At 43.5% G+C, this 21,046-nt stretch overlaps 1 protein-coding gene across 9 annotated transcripts in view; it reads left to right on the forward strand.

Annotated features, from left to right (window-relative positions):
• Positions 1 to 6,743: 6,743 nt before the first annotated feature.
• LARP4 (La ribonucleoprotein 4) overlaps positions 6,744 to 21,046 on the forward strand; it is a 35,560-nt gene continuing 21,257 nt past the window's right edge. The window contains exons 1-4 of one of the 9 annotated variants that reach the window (XM_081898626.1): positions 6,747 to 6,863; positions 14,958 to 15,062; positions 16,835 to 16,982; positions 20,206 to 20,358. In XM_081898626.1, coding sequence (XP_081754752.1) covers positions 15,060 to 15,062; positions 16,835 to 16,982; positions 20,206 to 20,358 — 304 coding nt within the window. In that variant the 5' untranslated portion in view covers positions 6,747 to 6,863; positions 14,958 to 15,059. Of the gene's footprint in view, positions 6,868 to 7,094; positions 7,227 to 14,957; positions 15,063 to 16,834; positions 16,983 to 20,205; positions 20,359 to 21,046 lie in introns of those variants that run through there. The other 8 variants (XM_081898629.1, XM_081898631.1, XM_081898628.1 and 5 more) reach the window with 8 other exon arrangements.

Raw genomic sequence — 21,046 nt, forward strand, 5'->3', positions numbered from 1 at the left:
AAGATCTTCTCTTAGATATAATTGACTCAGAAATATAAATGTGAATCAAGATATCAGTGGCATTCTGTGGAATTATGTCTCTTATTAACTAGTATTTTGGGAATGAATGTTTGGACTGTACCCTTTCGTGTCATTGTGTTTTAGATTCCGCAGTAAAGTAGCGGAATCTAAACAAGAATTACACATAGCACCAAAAATGTTGAAATATATATTTATTAAGAAACCAGAAGCCTTTCTACTTGGAATAACAGGTTTGGAACTGCCCAAGAAAGATGTTAGATTGTTTTTGTATGCTACAACTGCAGTTAGAATTTTGTTGGCCAAAAATTGGAAATTACAAGAAGTATCAACAGTGGAGGAATGGCAGATGAAGATGATGGACTTTGGGGAGCTAGCTGACCTGGCAGGAAGAGTCCGCGACCAGAAGGAGGAGGAGTACCAAGAGGAATGGAAGAAATTTATTTAGACTATTTAGCTAAATATGTCAAGATAACTTAAATAGAATTGCTAGTTTCAGATAGGCCTAGAATTTAAATATGTGAGGTTGTAGAATACTATGTTGTTAAAATGAAAAGAAAGAAAGAAAGAAAGAAAGAAAGAAAGAAAGAAAGAAAGAAAGAAAGATGGATGTTAATCAACCAAGTAAATTCTATGTAAATATAGTTTTGGAAAACTGCTACAATGATTTAGATTGAAACTCAGCCAGGGGGATTCGAGGAAGTCACCTAACAATGTTAACAAAAATGGAATTATTACAGCTAGGATAAATGTTCGTTTGCTTGTATGTTTTTGTTAATGTTTTCTTTTCATGTTTGTGGATTTATGTGTTATAAATATGGAAAACTAATAAAAAAAATTGGGGGGAAAAAGTTATTTAGAGCAGTCTCTAGACTCGTCTAAAGGAAACTTGGGTAACAAACGCCGGTTTAACAAATCACACGAATGAGAGAGAGAAAATGGGATGTTCTCTAGATACTAGACTTATAGTGCAATCTTATTCATCTCTGCTGAGTAGTTCTACTGGGTTCAATGGGGATTACTCTCGGATATGCATAGGACTGTAGCCTTGGGAACATGCGTAGACATGCATGGGCTGCAAACCGGATCCCACAAAAAATTCTACTTGCAACATACAAGGTGGGATTTGTGAGGAATTATGGGGGTGGGGAATTAACTATTGGGAAACTACTGAGAGTTGCAGCTAGGTGAAAATAAAACTGCTTCTCAAGTCTCTCTCTCTCTCTCTCTCTCTCTCTCTGTGTGTGTGTGTGTGTGTTTTATCTTTCCCTCCTGGTAGTGTTCTGGAGAAGTGTTTGTGTGGGAACTGGAATAAACTGACAAGCACACACTGATGATTCTGGTTACTGTATACTATTTTCCAGCATGTTTAAAGTTGATAGGTGCTCTTATTCCCATTGCAGCTGAGTCATAGAATCATAGCACCGTAGGGTTAGGAGGAACCACAATGGACAACCAACCTCTGTTTAAGAATCTCCAGTAAAGAAGGGTCCACCATGTTCCAAGTTGGTCCATTCCACTGTCAAACAGTTCTTACTATCAGAAAGTTCTTCCTAATCTTCAGTTGGAATCTGCTTTCTTGTCATTAGAATCCATTGGTTTAGGTCTTACCCTCTGGAGCAGCAAAAAGCAAGCTTGCTCCATCTTCCATGTGACAGCCCTTCAGATATTTGAAGATGGGTATCATATCACCTCTTAGTCTTCTCTTCCGCAGGCGAAACACCTCAACCATTCCTCATAAGGCTTGGTTTCAAGTCCCTTCGTCTTTTCACTGCTTTATTCTGTACACGTCGTTCCAGCTTGTCAATATCCTAAATATTCTAAAACTGTGGTGCCCAGGATTGGACACAGAATTCCAGGTGGGGATCTGACCATGGCAGAATAGAGAGGTAATTATTACTTCCTTAGATCTGGATCTCCTCCTCTGAGGAACAACGAAATAGGTCTGTGGGAAGCACTTTTTCCACTAATCATAATTCATCTCCCCCACTTAGCTATAATGACTTAGTGTTCTTGGAATCACTTTATCTGTACATATTATATCTAGGTTTTTAATTCTGCTTCTGTGAGTGGCTTCTTATTAATGTAGAATTCATAAATCTGCATAACCCCCTCTCCTGGGACAATGATATCAGGGAAATGGTTAATGTCATTTTTTATTATATGAATACAGATATTATCTCCAGGGAATTTGTAACATTTAGGCTTGTTGCAGACTATTTAACAATTACAAAATTAAAAAAACCTTTTGCCAACCTAAGCAAAGTCTTATGTGTAAAAAAAAAGTAGTTCATAGCAGTTGCAGAAAAAATACCGTATTTTTCACTCTATAAGACGCACCAGACTATAAGACGCACCTAGTTTAAGGAGGAGGAAAACAAGAAAAAAAATATCCTGAATCCCAGAAGCCAGAACAGCAAGAGGGATCTGGCTTATGAGATAGCCTCTTGCTGTCCTGGCTTCTGGCTTAGCTGCACACAGCTTCTTCCGGGCAGTCGGAGGAAGGCTCCCCCAAGAGCCGCGCTTCCTTTAAAGAGCGCGTGGAGTGTGTGTGCGGCTCTTGGGGGCTTTTCCCCGAGGAGGGAGAAGGACAGCCATTCTCCCTCCTTGGGGAAAAGCCCCCGAGAGCCGCACACACACTCCACACGGCTCTTTAAAGGGAGCGCTGAGCAGAGCCTCCTGCCTGCATTTGCTCCATAAGACGCACACACATTTCCCCTTACTTTTTAGGAGGGGAAAAGTGAGTCTTATAGAGTGGAAAATACAGTAACTCACCATGAAGTTTATCCAAAGGACAAGCATAATAATACTATTTTTTCCCATGACACTTAATTTTTTTATACAAATAAAGCACCACTCTGCAACACAACCCCCTCCCCAGTCATGGTATACATACATTTGGAACATTGCCTAAGACTGAACATGATAAGCATCTGTAAATGGAAAGAAGTGAGGTCTCCTCATCCAATAATATCTCACATGGGTGATGTTATGATTTTACCTGAACTTCTTGTTAAACCTGTTAAGAACATGAATGATGACTCTGTGCTTCATTCCCAAAGTTTGTAACTATTCACTTAATAAACTAAGTTGCAAAAGATGCAAAATGAGATTTCCAATTGAAATGTTTTCTCCACAATAGCAATTTAGGGAAATGCCCAGTTTCTTAATCACCATGTGTTAAAGCATGTTGCACGAAAACAACACTTTGGGCAGGGAACAGAGTTGACGCATCTCAAAGGTATTGGAAGTGTAAAATATATGCTTATTTGGCCTTAAAAGGTAAAGGGACCCCTGACCATTAGGTCCAGTTGTGACCGATTCTGGGGTTGCGGCGCTCATCTCGCTTTATTGACCAAGGGAGCCGGCGTACAGCTTCTGGGTCATGTGGCCAGCATGACTAAGCCGCTTCTGGCGAAACCAGAGCAGCGCATGGAAACGCCATTTACCTTCCCGCTGGAGTGGTACCTATTTATCTACTTGCACTTTGATGTGCTTTCGAACTGCTAGGTTGGCAGGAGCAGGGACTGAGCAACGGGAGCTCACCCCGCTGCGGGGATTCGAACCGCCAACCTTTTGATCGGCAAGTCCTAGGCTCTGTGGTTTAACCCACAGTGCCACCCGCGTCCCTTCTATTTGGCCTTAGCCCAAAGCTTATTTTTGTGTGCAGTAATAAAACTTGAGTTCAGGCAGCTCATGGAGCTGCCTATCAAGTAAAGAACTGGGAACAAGGAACAAACTTCAGTCTTCTCCACTTCTTGAACTTCTCAGTTGTTATGAAATGAACGAGACAAGAACGTACATCATTTTTTTTGCGCATGAAAAATAATGACTGCATGAAGATCAGAAAAATAAGTGGAGCAGTCCAATTAGAGCTTGGCTTATTACCTGGGTGCTTTAATACTTGAAGAACCCCACCTCCTGCTTTACCAATAATGCTCTGTAATGATGGTTCTATAATTAGGTGGCGATTCTTTGTTGATGATCTTCAAAGCTGCAGTGCTTCTGAAATCCTGCAGTGATTAGTACATCAAATGCTCAAATCTCTGCCCAGTCAGGTAACTTTAACCACATCAAGCTGAGCTCCGACCAAGGTGCTTCATAGAGATTAGCAGATCTGCACATGTGCAAAATATTTGCAGACATAGTCAGATTTCTATAGGCAGAGCTGCTTCATAGGTAGAGATTACCTTTGCTCCACTGCATACCTTCTGATGCATTAAAATAAAAGCCCCATTGCACCTTAAAGACAAATGCATTCATTATTGTATAAGCAGTCTACTTCTTCCGGAGTAACGACAATTATTTATTTAAATGATTCATATCCCACCCTTCCTCCCAAACAAACCCAGAGTGTCAATCCTATGTTTGTCAACACAGAAGGAAGCCCCAGTGAGTTTAATTTGACTTAGTCCCAGCAACTAATGCTCTCCTGCACATAAAGCACTCATAAAACAGTATTAAAAACATAAAAACCAGCAAGAATTTAAACCAGCAGAGATAAAATAAGAATAATTTGGTAATGCCTGGGAGTAAAGAAAGGTTTTCAACATAGTAATGTCGAGGTTTGCTTCTCTTCAAAGGGGATTCTAGAGAACTGGTGCTTCTATGCTACAGGCATGTGCTCTAGTCACAGCATGCTTTACCAGGCACAGGGCCTTCTCGGTAGTGGCGCCCGCCCTGTGAAACACTCTCCATCAGATGTCAAGGAGTTAAAAAACTATACAACTTTTAGAAGACATCTGAAGGCAGACCTGTTTTTAATGTTTGACGTTTAATTATGCTTTTGTATTTGCTGGAAGCCACCCAGAGTGGCTGGGGCAGCACAGTGAGATGGGTGGAGTACAAATAAAATTCTTCTTCTTACTGCAAGGCAGTGCCTTTTTCAGGGGATACTCAAGGGTACACAGTGCAGGCACTTCTTCTGTTGCTGTTAAAAAGTGTGGCACTTACTGTAACAATTTCATGGTGAGTAACAGCACATATTATTATTGTTTGTTAAAAAGTGTGACATTTACTGTAACAACTTCATGGTGAGTACCAGCACCTATTTTTCTAGAAAGAAACCCCACTGCTGCATGGGAGTGTGGCACCATCAGCAAATCTCAATGACTGGGATAGAATATAGGGGGAAAGGCAGGTTCTCAGGTCCCCTGCCCCCCAAACTATGTAAGGCTTTTCAACACAGCCAGCAAAACCCTGAATCTAGCTCTGTAGCAAATCCGCAACCAATGCAACACTTTCAACGGAGGCGTCACACGTTGCTCACATGTTTTATACAACAGACACACGACACACGGAACACATCAAAGGCTGCGCTTACTTGGCAAACCAGCAACCCGGTCCCATACGTATTGGCAGGTCCCATAGCGCTCAGCACGGCTTTCGGTGCGACAACCCAACAGAAAAGGAGGTGGCTTTTAGGGGCATGTCAGAAGAACCGTAGAACTTCTTGCAGATGCAAGCTTTCATGGCACAGGGCTGAAAAGTGACGCTGTAGCACATTTGATTGCTCTTTTAAGGTGCTGCCACAAGACTGCTGTGCTTTTGTGACACTTTAGTTGAGCTGTTGCTCCGGAACTCATGCCTAAGAAAATCCGCAAAGGTTTAGGCTGCGGAGGGTGGGGGCAAGGGAAGTGCATCTAAGGCTGATAAACCCAGCCTAAGCAAAAGAATACATTTCCTTTTTAAAAATAATTTTTATTAAATTTTCTGTTTTACAATTTCAAATACTCGCTTTACGTCCTTAGGTTATCAAGGACTTCCCCTCTTCCCTTTCCACGGTTCATATTACATATCTTAAATCCCTGCATATTTTACAAAAACATACCCATCAGTTTTCCATTACTGCATTCATCAAAAACTTATTTACACTGTTGAATTTATCTTAATGCTGCCAGAGTTTTCAGCTGTACACAATTATTTCCCATATATTCAACAATCGTTTTCCAATCTTCTTTCAACGTATGTTCTTCTTGTTCTCTTATTCTATATGTTAAGTCTGCAAGTTGTGCATATTCTGTCAATTTAAGTTTGCCTTCCTGTTTGGTTGGGACCTCACTTGTTTTCCATTTTTGGGCTAACAAAACACGGGCCGCACTTGTAAGCATACATAAATAGCTTTTTCTGACGCCTGGGAATTTTGGTCTGAATTATGCCCAACAGAAAGGACTCTGGTGTTGGGGGAAGTACTTTTAAATCTGTTTTTCTACGCAAGCTGGGAGCGGGGGTGGAGAAAGTACTTTTAAACATCCCCTCCCCAATTCATTATAGATCATTTCCCACTACTCTTTTTACCCTTTTACACGTCCACCACATAGGAACGCGCAAGTTTCCGACACTCGGAAATGGGCGCCTGTTCTCGCGGCCGCAAACACTTGCGCTACCACCACCCCCCTCCAAGTCCGGCGAATGGTTCCTGCGAAGAGCAGCCGCAACGCCCCCCACCCCCGCTTCAAGGAATGGTACGCTCCGGCTGCAGCGCAGCCGCGCGTGCAGCTACCGGCCCAGCGGCCGCCATTACTTCCGGCTGGGTCATCGCTATGGGGCTCCTCAGTGTCCTGCTCGTGGCCCGGAAGCGCTTGTAGCTGTTGCCCCGGAAGAGAAGGAGAAGGGGGGCCGGAGGAGGCGGCGAGGGCGACGGCGGGAGGCGGAGCTTGTGCCCTTTTCGCGCGGCTACTAGAGCGGAGTCTGGAGTGTCGCCGGTGGAGAGAGCGAGGGGCGGGGAGGGTCTCGAAGAATATTCCCGGCGACGGGGGGGCGGGGGTGGGGCCTCGGGGTCGGGAGGGTCACAGACTGGAGGGGGTTGGGAGGTTGAGAGGAAGAAGATGCTGCTCTTCGTGGAGGTGAGTGAGGGAATGAGCGGGCGCGCGCGAGGCGGCGGGGGGGGGGAAGGTTGGCCCGTGTTGAGGCACGTGACTCTGAGGTGGCTCGCGCCCTCGCTGCGCGCGTGTGGGGGGGGGGCGGGGGTTGGGACTGACACAGCAAATCTCTCCGCCTGACCCTCCCCTCTTCCCTTACATTGGGATAATCATCAACTGAGCTGAGGGAAGGTGGGGGCGGGGGGGTGCGAGGAGGAGGAGGAGCCCAGTACGCGCGCGCTTCCTCCCTCCCTCACACCCCCCTCCCGCACGTGCGCGCGCTCGCTCTCACGCAGAGACCCCGGGCGCTCCATGCGGGCGCAGGAAGCTCACGCTGCCGCCGGGCGGGTAATGTGGCGGCGGTGGGTGGGGTGGTCTCTTGCCTCGGTGCCTTAAGATGTGCATATGGGGCTAGAGGTGGGTGGCTGGCTCGGATAGACGTCCCGAGGGGCGGCCCTGCTGCTTGGGGCGGGGGGAGCCGGGTGGTGTGGGTGTTCCCCCTCCCAAGGGCAGGCGTCGGAAGGAGCGGGAGGCCTTCGAGGCCGGCGGCGGCGGTGCGTGCGCGTGTTGGGTGACTTTTAAGGCTCCCGAGAGATGGAAGCGTGGCTCGGGAGGGTGAAGGCGAAGCAGGCCTCCGGGCCCAGCTGGCCTGTGCTGAGAAACGGAGCGGCCGCGTTTGTGCGTGTGTGTGCGAATGGGAGCTTTTTTTTTTGTGCGTGGCTGGTTGCTTCGCGTGGAGGGGGTTGGGGAAAGCCTGGGTGAAGGGAGGCCTTGAAAGGCACTGCAATGACCTTTTGTAAAAGTTGCTCTGGTGGTGGTTGCGGCGTGGAACATGGCCGGGCACGTGTGAAGGTTACACATTGAGGCCCGCGCCGGGGAGGGAAGATACTACTAGAACTATTTCCCCACCAGCATATCCTCCTATATATTTAAAAAAAATAAAAATAAAACCTGGAAGATTTCTTTTTTACTCCCTCCGCCCAAATAGCTCCCCCCCAACCGCAGGCACATGGCATGAGTGCAAAATAATCAGCTGACTGCCTGGCTTTCTCTTTCTCTTGCCTAGCTAATGCTTTGAGTAGATTCCAGATTGTATTGTTCTTATTGTAGAAATGTTGCAACTTAGCAACTTGGCGCTGGCTTAACTGTGCCCATAAACAGCACGCTTTGAGTGGTGAAGAGGTGTAGTTTCTGGATCTGAAGGTGATTTTAACGAGATGGGTTTCATCGGTTTTCTTATCTGAAGAACTTAACACATGGTGATTATTGCAATAATATTGTTACTCGTTGTAACTAAACAATATAGCTTTGTATCTTCTAGTACTGTGTAAATCTATTAGTGTAGAAGGAAAAGTTTCTGAATGGGAATTGTATGTAGCATATGGCTGTTTTCAAACAGTGCAAAGTCAAAATGGAGAATGACATTTTCAAATGCAATTCCAATCTTTCTTGTGATAAGATAAGCAGTTACTTAGATTAAGAACGCATAAAAGTGTTTCTCGTGTTAAATATTTATTTGGAGTCTTACTTGTAGATCAGTTTTATACATTCCTTGAATCCAGTGGGACTTACTAACAAGTAAATATGTATTAGAAGACAGCCTCGGGCACCCATTAAAATAATGCATGATGAAAGAGTGAATGCCTTAAATGCGTTTTCAGCAGAACCATTGACTTCTGACAAAGGTGTGTAATTAGAACCTATTTATAAGTCATACATTATAATTTTTTTTATTTCACCAACAGGCCTCATGAGCACTTAAAAGGGTGGACTAATGTGGCTGTTCAGTAGTATAAAGGTTATTCAATGTAGATTGACTTTAGGTAAAAAGGGTTTGTGACTCTTAGTGATCCAAGGTGTGCAAAATGTCAGAAAATATATGGATTCACAGCACATTCCTATACATGTATAGTCATCGCATTACTCCTCAGTAAGTACATAAGGAATCACATTCATTTAGATGCAAATGTGATAAGAAGGCTAGGGACTAATTAAGAAAACTTACCATAGAAATAAATAAGCAGCTGCAGTAGTAGCCATTACACCTGGAGTGCTAGAATACTTTACCTATCTCCAAAACCAAAATGGATATAAGCAGACCAGGAGGAAGAGTCTGTTCCTGTTTTAATTTCTTCTATTGGGAAAATGGTATGGCTGTTTGTAATGACTTGTCATTTGTTACTAATAAATTGATTTTTCCAAGCATGCAAGCTTATCACTTTATAAAATAACTGAAAATGCATGCTTTTAAGGATGCAATCCTATACACACTTATCTGAGAGCGCTTACATTTGAGTAAACATGCCTAGAAATGTGCTGTAATTCATACAAAGAGAGCCAGTGTGGTGTAGTGGTTAAGAGTGGTAGACTTGTAATCTGGGGAACCGGGTTCGGGTCTCCGCTCCTCCACATGCAGCTGCTAGGTGACCTTGGGCTAGTCTCACTTCTCTGAAGTCTCTCAGCCCCACTCACCTCACAGAGTGTTTGTTGTGGGGGAGGAAGGGAAAGGAGAATGTTAGCCGCTTTGAGACTCCTTAGAGTAGTGATAAAGCGGGATATCAAATCCAAACTCTTATAAATGTGTGCCTATGGTGAGCCTTTCATTTTTTTTAAAAAAAACTTTGCTTATAATGATGAACCTAGCCCCCACAACAATGTTTGTGGTGCATTCTTACTGTTTTAGCCTGTTTTGTTCCACAACTGTGGAATGGGTAGTAGTTTGAACTTCAGTACAATTGGACGGCTCCCTTTAGTGCAGTGAAGCGTTTTCTTTCAACATCAGAGCCATTTCTGATCATCAGTTTACAACAGAGCTGGTGCAAATGAGTTTGATTTCAAGTACAGTCGTACCTTGGAAGTCAAACAATCTGTTCCGAAATCCATTCTGAAATCCGTTCCGGAAGTCCATTCGACTTAAATGTTCAGAAACCAAAGTGTGGCTTCTGCAGCCAATCTGAAGTCGCAGAAGCCCTGTTAGACGTTCAGCTTCCAAAAATAGTTTGCAAACCAGAACAGTCACTTCTGGGTTTGTGGCGTTTGGGTGCCAGAACTTTCGGGAACTAAGCTGTTCCATAACCAATGTACAACTGTGCATGTTACCAACATGCTATATTGTTGATAGCTGTTTAACTTGTGTACCTTGTGCAAGATCTTCTAGCTCACGGGTGGGGAACCTTTTTGATTTAGTGAACCAGAACTTTATCTCCTCTCTCTCCACAGGCCTACTTTTGCAGGTGGGTGGAGCCACCCACTTGTGTTGAGGTTGTCAGGCGATTTGATTGGTGTGCATTCTTCCTCACCTCTCAAGTTTGCCCTGTGGGATGTTAGGGGGAGGGGTTCTGCTTTAACAGCATTTTTCCTGCAGGGAATGTGTTGGTGAAGCAGCACCCAACTGAATTGTAGTCTGTTCAGCAACTGATGAGCAGAGTCTTCAGTCCTGCTCCATGCTGGGACCTGAGCAGGATTTAATCTCCCTTCCTCAGTTGATGATTGTGGATTAAATCCTGCTGCTTTGGCTGTGTATGCCAATTCTCAGCAGGGGAATTGATGTGTGCAGCCAATGCAGAATTGAACCCTGAACATCAGCTGATACCACCCACCAACAGCTGACTGAGAGGTGGAAGTAGGCTTGGGAAAATGGCCTTCTGGGCCAAATTTGACCTTGTGGGCAAAGGTTGATCTGTGAACTGGATGTTTCCAATTCCTGATTGGCTAATGGCCATAGTGTTCATGGTTAAGTAAAAGAGTTCTAGGAGGGCATGCAATTTTAAACATACCTGCTTGCAAATAATACTTAATTGCAGTGGATCATTCAAGAATGCAAGCTTTGAATTTCTTTTGATATTCCTGATTTTTCTTATTCAGCTAATCTTCATTTCTTTTTTCTTTATCAGTACCTTAGCCTCTATAATGACACCTCAAATCCAATGAATTGCCCATGTTGGTTTAAAGATGGCTGCAATTTTATTTACTTATGTAGTAAAGTTTGGGCATCTTGTTATAACATGGAGATTGAACTGGGAAGTCAATTTATTGCTGAACACAGTGCTAAGAGGTCACTATCTCTTTTTCTTCTCTGCCTCTGGCAGCTGTGCAGCTTTCAAACTAGGTAAGCTTCATTGGGGAAAGAGGCTGAGAGGGGATTCTGTGTGGTCGTTTGGCAACCATACAAGCATCTCTTGATGCTTCCTCTTAACCTGGAAGTGATGGGGAATGCTTCCATAGTTGCTTAGCAACTGCATGCTTGTTTTCCCTTCTACTGCTTTGTCTGTATAATGCATACTAGCTCAGTTGGCATGAATGTGGCTGAAAAAAGTGCAGCTGTTACCACCACTCCTTGCTTTAAAGTGTTAGCTAAGACTGGGAAGCAAAATCATTCCCCACTTCAATACTTCCACTGGGCTAGTGATAAATTGGATTTGGCCCATGGACTGTCAATTAGCAGTTTTTGATATTGAAGACCCTTCCATGCAGAGCTTGTCTGAGGCCCCGGGCAGGAGTCTTGTTATAATAAAGTTATAAACTTAAACAACGCCCCCTACCCCACCCCAGTCCCCAGCCCCCTGAGGCCTGGGACAAGTGTACCTGGCTGGGCCCCCACTGCTACCATATCGGTTGCTTTCTCATGTTTATATTTTGTATCTCCTAATCTGATTCATTATAAATTAGGAGTGTTGAATAACAGATTCTCATTCTATACATAATAATGCATCTCCTTTTCTTGGATGAGTTTATTAAAGTATATGTTGAAATACTCAAAAGTGGTGCTATGGCATAGCTAACCTTTAAGTACAGTAAAATGACTATTGAGTAACTTATTTGTTGGAGAAATAATAAACCTATGCTGAACAAAGGTAAAAAATCAAAGCAACAATACTACTTTGTTCCTGTTATCATAGTTCTAAAGCCAAAAATATTAGAGACTGGTGAATGAGTGATACCAACATAGAAATGTGTGGTTTGAATTTTTAGTGGAAACTGCATGACACATCAGACAGTGAAAGAAGTGCACGGTATGCAGTCTTGATGTTGATTTTATATGGCACCCTTTTGAATATTAACTGCCTTGCAAAGTTAAGTCAGGCATGTGCAGAACGCAAAGTGGGTGGGGATGGGTGGGGAATGGTAGGTAACAACTAGTGCAAGAGCTTCATTTTGCCAGTGTTACTTTAGTGCTGCCCGTCTTGATCTTGTTCGGCAGAACTCTAATGATGTTCTGTTCAGGGATGGACTGTGGATTGCAGGTGTTTAGTATATTTGTTACTAAACCCTCTAGGTTGGAACCAGAGAAAAGCATGCAGAAAGGGGATTGCAGAAGCTGACCTCTGCTTCCCCCAGAACTCCTCTGCTGAGTCCAGGGCTCTGTGTGTGTGGCTGAGGCGATCTCTGAAACCTGGGCCGTGACTAGGCAGGACACAAGTCTGCTAAGCCTTGTGGTCTGGTGTGTGGATGCTAATCTTGTATTCCATGTAGCAAGGCTAGATCTGGTCACTTCACAAAACAATATTTCATGTCCAGCTGTTACAATGCAAATATACCTAAAGGGCATGGGGAAAGTTGCATTTGTATATGGTTTAGTCATAGAATTGTAGAGTTGGGAGGTTATTCTAGTCCAGCCACTTGCAGTGATGCAAAGGAGGAGGAAATTATTGAAATTTGTTAAGCATTGTAAACCAAGAAGCTGCTGCAGAGCTGTTACTGAAAAGTATTTACTGAATGACATCCTTGTGTAACAAGTTTTGTAACTTCAACACTGTTCGACACTGGCACATGTAGGATTTTGCTGTTTGCTTTTACTGTTTTTGCTCAATCACGCTTTGGCAACAAGCAGTAGAAATAAGCGGTAACATACTGGTAACATGTACGGGATTTCAGCCTGAGCTATGTCCTCATGTATGAAATTTAGACATTTAACGGAAGCAGGAAGTTGGTGCAGCAAGGCTTCATTCCTCCAAACTGTAGTTTGAATTTACTCTCTGAGGATTATTGGTGCTTAGAAACGACTTTAATTGGCCTGCAAATAGCTTTGCAACCCCTCAAAAGGCACCATTATCAGATTGTCATTCCAGTTATAAGAAGTTTGGGAAACTCTCTTGAATAACTTTGCAGGTATGTGAAAAGGTTGCCAGTCATTAAAAAATTGTGTAGTCTTGGTTGTTTCACTGGGAAGCTTGTGCATTATGTGCAATGCAATCTCACCTTTTAAAATAAGATTTTCCTTTTTTAATAGCTATATTGCAGTGCTTGTTGAAGGAATTTGTATTTCATGATAGTGAAAGAATAGGTATGTATGTAATGACCAACCAGCAATCACTACAGGACTTGAAGCTTTCAGCCTCTAGTGGCTTTGCGTTTTTTTCTTCAGCACTATTCTCAGAGAACACATTTCACATATGTGTAGAAACTGCTACAAAGAATATGCAAAACATTCAGAACTAAAACTTTTTTAAAGATCTTTGTCCTTGCTGCCCCCCCCCCACTTTTGCTGATCAAAGTTAGTTCCTGGGCAAAGCCTGATTCGGAGCTAAGTACACTTAAAAAAGCTGATACAAACTTGGAGTCCTTGGAACAGGTGAAAGAAAATGTAATAAGAAAGGCAAAAAATCACAAATCTTATCAGCTGCAGGAGGATGTGTTTTATGAGCCCTTTTGGACATTCCATTGTAAACTGAATATTGTGTGTGTGTTATTCTTGCCCTCTCTCACACACGCCTTTTGTGTGAAAGTTAATTCTTGCAATACTTCAGGCATCTATTATTGTGGAGAGGTGGAAACTTTAAAAAGAGGTACGAGGGAGAGCTTGAGGTTACTCATCTCCATCTCCAATAGTTAATAAACACAGCCTAACTTCAAGGCTACTCTAGAAGCTATAACCTTATTGGAACTTTTCACTTGCATGAAGAAAGCAATCCAGTTGCAATTCTTGGACAAAAGAGTAGTTTTGTTGGGTCCCGTATTTTCTCAAAATGTATCTACAGATTCACTCCTATCTCCACTGATTTCTCAGGGTAGAAGTGGATGAGTCCTGCTCAAAAGCAGGCCTCCTTCCTTAACCATAATGTTTAGTAAGGAATGCATGTGATGTGATAATCACATTGTGCACATCCCTGTCCCTGCTATATATCATTGGCTGTTATGGGAACAGGAATAGGTTCAGCTCTGGCTGAGGTGTTATTTATTATATACTATAATGGTAATCAGAAAACTCTTCTGTCAGCTTTCCCCAGGGATGGGAAGGGAGGAAGGCAAGGTTTTAAGACTTTTTAAGTGTATCTTGTAAAGTTGTTAAAACCTTGTATATTGTTTTGATTCCTTCTTAATATAACAGAACAACTACAGCAGTCATCTTAATCTTCTGTCTTCCATATCTTGTTGGATAACAACTTCCATAGTCTCTGATTTGGTCATGTTGGCTTGGGCTAATGGGGTTTGGAGTCCCAGCATCTGGAGGGTGGTAGGTTAGGGAAGCCTGATAATATGTTATGTATTATTATTTTTTAATGTTAGAATTTGTGCCTTTGGCATGCCTACCTTCATACATAGTTCTGTTAAATTATTTATGACAATGGCATGCAGAATCAGAGATCTAATTCTAGTTGAAAATATAAGGAAGAAAAATAATGTGAATGGGAAGATGGGGTACCAATTTCTGGTTGAGGCTTCTGCTTTTGCCTTTCTGTACTGTCACAAGTCTTCACTTCTGCTAGTGAAGTAGAACAGTTTTGCCATGACTATGCAGTTGTATGACACTGGATACATTGGGGGGAGGCGGAACTGATTGAGACTGGATTCAAACTGAATGTTATGACCTGTGATTTAAAAACCAGCTATGTTGGAGTGTACCTTACTCTTGAGCAAGAATCCTCTCAGTCACTCACTGTTTTACCCATGTCTCTGTTCTAAGCCTTTCGAACATGATCGGAGGAGGTGAAGCCAGTTCATATTTTGGGAGACATAGGTGTTTAGTTCACAAAGCTATACTGATGTTTAGTTGTACTGTGATCTTGGTGGGGGCAAAATTATATATGTGGCAATCCATAATGCTTCCTTATGCCCTGTTTTTTTCTGTTCTATGGACAGGGTATGGTACTAAAGCCACTCCTTGATGCTAGAGAGACTCCAGAAGGCTAGACTCTGGAATTCAACTTCCTTATTCTCTGGCCTGTGCTTCTCTGTGGCAAGATGGTCAGTGCTTGTTCAGTATCATTATACTGTCTTAATCAAGAGCTGTATCTTCCTGTGTGTTGCTGCAGATTATATTTCTGTTGTTCAGGAGAGCCCATCTTCCAGAGAGCAGGTTCTTGAAGCTGGGGGAAAAGTCAAATTGCCAATGAGACAAGGTGTGGTTATAAGCCAGCCTGATCCCTTGAAACATGCAGACAACTGAATACCTGGAAGCTCCTCATAATATTTTTGGTTTCTGACTTGAGGGTTCTTGGACTTCATAGTTCTTTAAACTTACCGATAGAGAGGGTGCATTATTGAAAAACTGTCTGTGGGTTACACTGATGCTAGGTACATATTTTGAATGTTGGTGTTTGCAATGAGGTGCTGTTAAAACAATGAAAATTTACTTATCCATAGGATGAATTACTCCATAGGAGACTGCATAGTTCTTATTAAATTTGGCACTTACTAAGAAAACGAGAAGAGCCTGCTGGATCAGGCCAATGGCCCATCTAGTTCAGCATCCTTTCCTCACAGTGGCTGAACAGTTGCCCTTGGGAAACCCAACAAGCAGGATTTGAGCACAAGAGCGCTCTCCCCTCCTGTGGTTTCCAGCTCTCCAAATCAAGGGTGTGGCACCTCCTGCCCGGGGGCCAAACCTGACCCACCAGGTCATTTTGGATAAGCCACACTCACCCACCTGACATCAGGCATGGGGCGAGTAAGGGTAGAGCTTCAAATGAACAATTGGAAGCTTAAGGTGGACGTCTGATTCTTCCCTTGCTGGAGCATTATGTCGTCTGATGACTTGTGTAAAAAGGCCATTGCACAGCACTTCTGAAGTTCTTGACAGCCAGCTGTTTATCAGGTGCATGGGAACTGCAATGCAAGGGGCTTTGCCAGCCCTGTGCTTAGCAAAGCTCTGAGCATTGGGCTTGCAAAGCTGCCTTCTGCAGGGATTGATTGTGCAACCAAGTTTCCCCATGGGGATTTGGTCAGGCAGGGGTGAACTCATTGCCCACAGTGATAGGTGATAATTTCAACCTTGCTTTCCTCAGGGATTAGCTGTGCAATTGAGTTTCCATGGGGAGCTGGGTTGTACAGCTGATCTAGCAGCATCTCTCTCTGCCCCACATCTTACATACATGAGGTATGTTGGTGGGGTTTGCGAAAAATGGTATTGAGGGCCACATTGGGTTCTGTGCCAGGCCAAATCTGGCTGGAGGTTCCCCGCCCTTGCTTTAAGAGCCTAGCAGTGGTCTAGCCTTATAGGGAGGGGTTCCCAAAAGACAAGTGTGTCCAAACTGCAGGAAACATTTCATTCTAATGGTACCTCTTGCAGAATGGAACATGGTTTTGGCCCTCACTAAGGAATGTATTTATCAAACCTGAAACCTCATATAGTGGTGTGTTTTTTGGGGGGGGTGCAAACTGCAGTAAATACCAGCATGCAGACTCAAAGAAGTTATTGCGGTGGTAGCAGGAGATAAAATTTGCTTACCAAGGGACTGTGGGGCAGGGATGGTGCTTGCATATTTTCACAGTGGTTTACAAGAATCTACTGGGTTCCTTCACCCCATGGAATTGCTTAGAAATTGTGGGAAATTTATATCCCCTAATTACACCATTATCTGCCCCACTGAGTTTTCACATTAGTCTTAACTAGTTTGTAATACGGCCACAGCCCACTTCTTTTTAAATGGGAGATGGATCTCCAAAGCTTAACAGAATAAATATTCCTGACCTTTTAAGCCTTGCTATTTGCTAATACACATCTTCTGTTTTCTCAGCAGGTAACATCGAAAGGTGCCAGCTTAAATCCTAATGCAAAAGTATGGCAGGAAAGCATGCAAGGAAACTCTGAAGCTGCACCAGCAACTAATGGCACTGAGCAATCATGGCAAGAAACAGCAGCTGTGCCGGGAAATAGTACAGAGGGTAAGATGTCAAGACCATACTTCTAAATATGACCAATGGCTTAATCCCTTGCTTAGCTAGGATTGTGGTTATAGTGTGACTCTAAATCCAGCAGTAAGAAGCAACCAGTGCTTTTGTCCTTGAAAGCACAGTAGCTGCTTCTGGGTGCTGGTTGTCTGTAATAGAAGGCATTACTTCATCTTCAGAAGAGGCAGCTGGTTTGCTTGGATTAGGAGTTGTTCTCCAGATGTTGTTTGACTTTAACTCCCATCAGCCCCAGCCTGCATGACTAGTGGTTAGGGATGATGGAACTAGCATCTGGAGAGCCGTGAAGAAGTGTATTGAAGATGTTCACATGGTCAGTACTCCTGAATGGGAGTGTTTCTAAAAAGTTACAAAGGCCCAATGATGACCCAAGTATCGCGCTAAGAGGGAAGCAAGTTGCTAAATGTACAGAAATGAATCTCTTTCTCACTTTGCCTTTTTCTGTTCCCTTTGTTTTCTTTTCTCACCCTTTCCTTGAGCTTTTTTCATCATTTCTGAACTTTAGTGAACATGTGACCCTGTGAACAAAAAGTTTGAAAGCTGAGGGCCATATACAACCCAAGCTGATGGAGTTATTCCTTAGATCATGTGCATGGTAAACACATTGGCAAAATAATGCCTACACAATTTAAGAATGGTGAAAACCTAGGCAGAATTGTGATATTTAAGATTATGCACAGCTTGAAAATTATTTGCGTTTAAGAAGTAAAGTTGGCTCACTTGGTTCTGAATTCTTATGGCACCAGCCACTTTTAGTGCTTTCCCACATATTTCTAGTGGAAATAGTTTTTTTGAAATGTAAGTAGACATTCCTAGGATTTTAAAGCATGTGCAGTCTACATGTTAATGTCACAATGCCTCTAGTTGTGTTGCCTCTAGTTCTGGGTGGCGAGAAGTGTGAAATGTAGCCCATCATCCCTTGCATATTTGAAGTTTAGGGAAATGTAGAATTACAGGAATAAAAGCTACCTGTGGGAGATTCTCTGCTGCTAGTAGCTGCTGTTTTCAAGGGAGAAGCAAGGTTGCTGTTAACCTTGTTTTGCTTGATTGTTCTGTTGCCTGTTAAACTCATACTTCAATGAACAATTGTTTGAGTTTCCTGCTAATGCAGTGGGTTCTAGTGCAAACAAGATCTTCGAAGGAATTCATTTTGTTAGGGAGGGTAGTTCAGATAGACAGACCAGAGAAGGTGGGTAGGGTAAACTGATGTCTTTATGGAGTTTGCTTTAGTAGCTTCAAAACCTGTATTTGCCTGACTTTCTATTCCAAATTTTTCCTTTCTCCGTGTGCTGCATGAGGGGGCACATACAGCTCCAACACACAAACCAGTCTTTCCCCTTAATATTCCTCACCCCATGCACTTGTCTTTTCTCCCTCCCTTTTCTAAATTCCCACGTTGCTGCTTAAACCTGTCAAGAACTTGGGCATTTAGAAAGAAAGCTGTTTGAAGGGACAGCTGTTGCCCTTATAAACAGCTCTCTTAGTAAAAGCTTGATATTTATTTACAGGTGTCATCCATTCATTGTTACTAGGAAATCTTAGGAAACTTGGGAAATAAAAAATGTCACCTAGAAAATTTTCTACATCACTGTAACACACATGAGCATGTTTCACGCACAGTTTTTTGCTTTCCCAGAAACATGTTGAGTATTAAAACTGGTTATTTTAATCTTGGCTATTGGCAGTTGTGATCACTTCTTAGATAAGAACTTGACCAGTTACTTAAGTACAGTATGTTTTGTAACCTCAGCAGCAGTTCAAAGCTGTTCTTATATATAAAATAAGCATGTAATACTTATTAAATAAGGGACGCGGGTGGCGCTGTGGTCTAAACCACAGAGCCTAGGGCTTGCCGATCAGAAGGTCAGCGGTTCGAATCTCCGTGACGGGGTGAGCTCCTGTTGTTCGGTCCCAGCTCCTGCCCACCTAGCACTTCGAAAGCATGTCAAAGTGTAAGTAGAGGGCAGGAAGGTAAACAGTGTTTCTGTGCGCTGCTCTGGTTCGCCAGAAGTGGCTTAGTCATGCTGGCCACATTACCCAGAAGCTGTCTGCTGATGAACGCTGGCTCCCTCAGCCTATAGAGCGAGATGAGCGCGCAACCCCAGAGTCGTCTGCAATTGGACCTAACGTTCAGGGGTACCTTTACCTTATTAAATACAGTGGTGCCTCGCAAGACGAAATTAATTCGTTCCGCAAGTCTTTTCGTCTTGCGAGTTTTTCGTCTTGCGAAGCACGGTTTCCCATAGGAATGCATTAAAAATCAATTAATGTGTTCCTATGGAAACCGCCTTCAGACCAGGTCCGGGGACAGTCTGTCCCCCGACCTCTTCTGAAGGCCGGCGGGGGGCGAAAGTCTTTGCTCCCCCTGCCTGCCTTCCCGGGAGAGCGTAAAAGGCAGCGCTGCCTTCCCGCTCTCCCGGAAAGGCAGGCAGCGGGGAGCAAAGACTTTTGTCCCCCGCCCGCCTTTGGAAGAGGTCCTGGACCTCTTCTGAAGGCTGGCGGGGGGCAAAAGTCTTTGCTCCCCCCTGCCTGCCTTCAAAAGCCGTCCGGGATAGCAGGAAGCGCTTCCCTGCTATCCCGGACCGCTTTTAAAATGCTGGCGGTGGGGAGCAAAGCCTTTCGCCCCCGCCGGCCTTCCTGGACCTCTTCTGAAGTCCGGAGGGGGGGGAAAGGCTTTGCTCCCCACCGCCAGCATTTAAAAGAGGTCCCCGGAGATTTCCCTATGGGCTTTCGTCTTGCGAAGCAAGCCCATAGGGAAAATCGTCTAGTGAAGTGTCGCAAAAACCGAAAAACCCTTTCGTCTTGCGGGTTTTTCGTCTTGCGAGGCATTCGTCTTGCGGGGCACCACTGTAATGTACTTTGAATCCACGATTAGTATTTGTCTGTATGTGGGGGAAGGAGGGACTTCTAAATTCAGCCTTCTCCGTTAATCCAAAGTTGACTGAAACTGGATAAAAGGAGGAAATAATATATAAAAGGCCCTGCATACTCAGTGTTTGTGTGCACAGGTGTATAAAACTACATTGTTTGTAATGGTAACAGTGGTGGTTGCCAGGAGTTGGTTTTTGTTGACGTTTGTAAGCTCCTTTGTGAAGGAAATGTCTAAAAAAGTGGGATACAATAAGAATGGAAGGAAATGCATTTCCATTGCTTGCAACCTGAGCTTTCCCCCCATTTATGGCTTTTGTACTTGTGCCAGGTAATGCTGAGGTTGCAGATGATGGTGCTAAGCAGTATGACACAATGTATTCATCTTGTGAAACATCAAACAGCTCAGGTGTTGAGGAATCCGCGGCTAATGGAATGGTCTTGACACATGAAGAACTTGGATACCAACTCTATGATGTTTCTGGTAAGCTTCCAGTCTACTTTGCGAGAGCCCCTAAATATAGGTGCCTCCCTGTTTTTCCGGATATTCAAATTGTATGTTTTACCCTTTGCATCAGCAATATCCATTACATATATTCTGTGTTAAAGTCCATTCATGTGTACTGCATGGGGATTATCAGCAAAACTCAGATTTAGAATAGTGACACGGTTTATTTGTTTCCTTCCACACAATGCACACACATGCTTGTTGTTAAAGATGCAGGATGGTCTGACAATCCCTTGAATTTCTAGAACCCTCAGGTTTTATATGACTTTTAAAACTTCCAGTAGGTTTGTGAAAGAGCATCTTGGAAGACAACGTTTGGAGGTAGTACAGTGGGGTATATTCTGAGAGTGAGATCAAAGAACTACTGACAGTGGCACTTAGGAAAAAGCTTCAGAGAGCGTGGAAGGGAAGCAACAGGTGATGTACTGTTTCAGGGGAAAATAAAACCATCTTTCTAAGAGTGTCATGCAATGTTATTGTCTTTGTCAGTGACCTCGTAGACTTGCCTGGTGTCTTCAGAAAGTATTGACTCCTCTCCTTGGATTGAATTTGAAAGATCGTGTTTATAGACATACACAGCTGACACTAGTATTTTTTTTACATAGTAAACCCTTATGAAGATTGTCTCTCTCTCTCTCTCCCCCCCCCCCCCCCGGTTGCTTAC

This window comes from Podarcis melisellensis (genome assembly GCF_964234715.1).
Source record: "Podarcis melisellensis genome assembly, chromosome: 2".
Lineage (NCBI taxonomy): Eukaryota > Metazoa > Chordata > Lepidosauria > Squamata > Lacertidae > Podarcis > Podarcis melisellensis.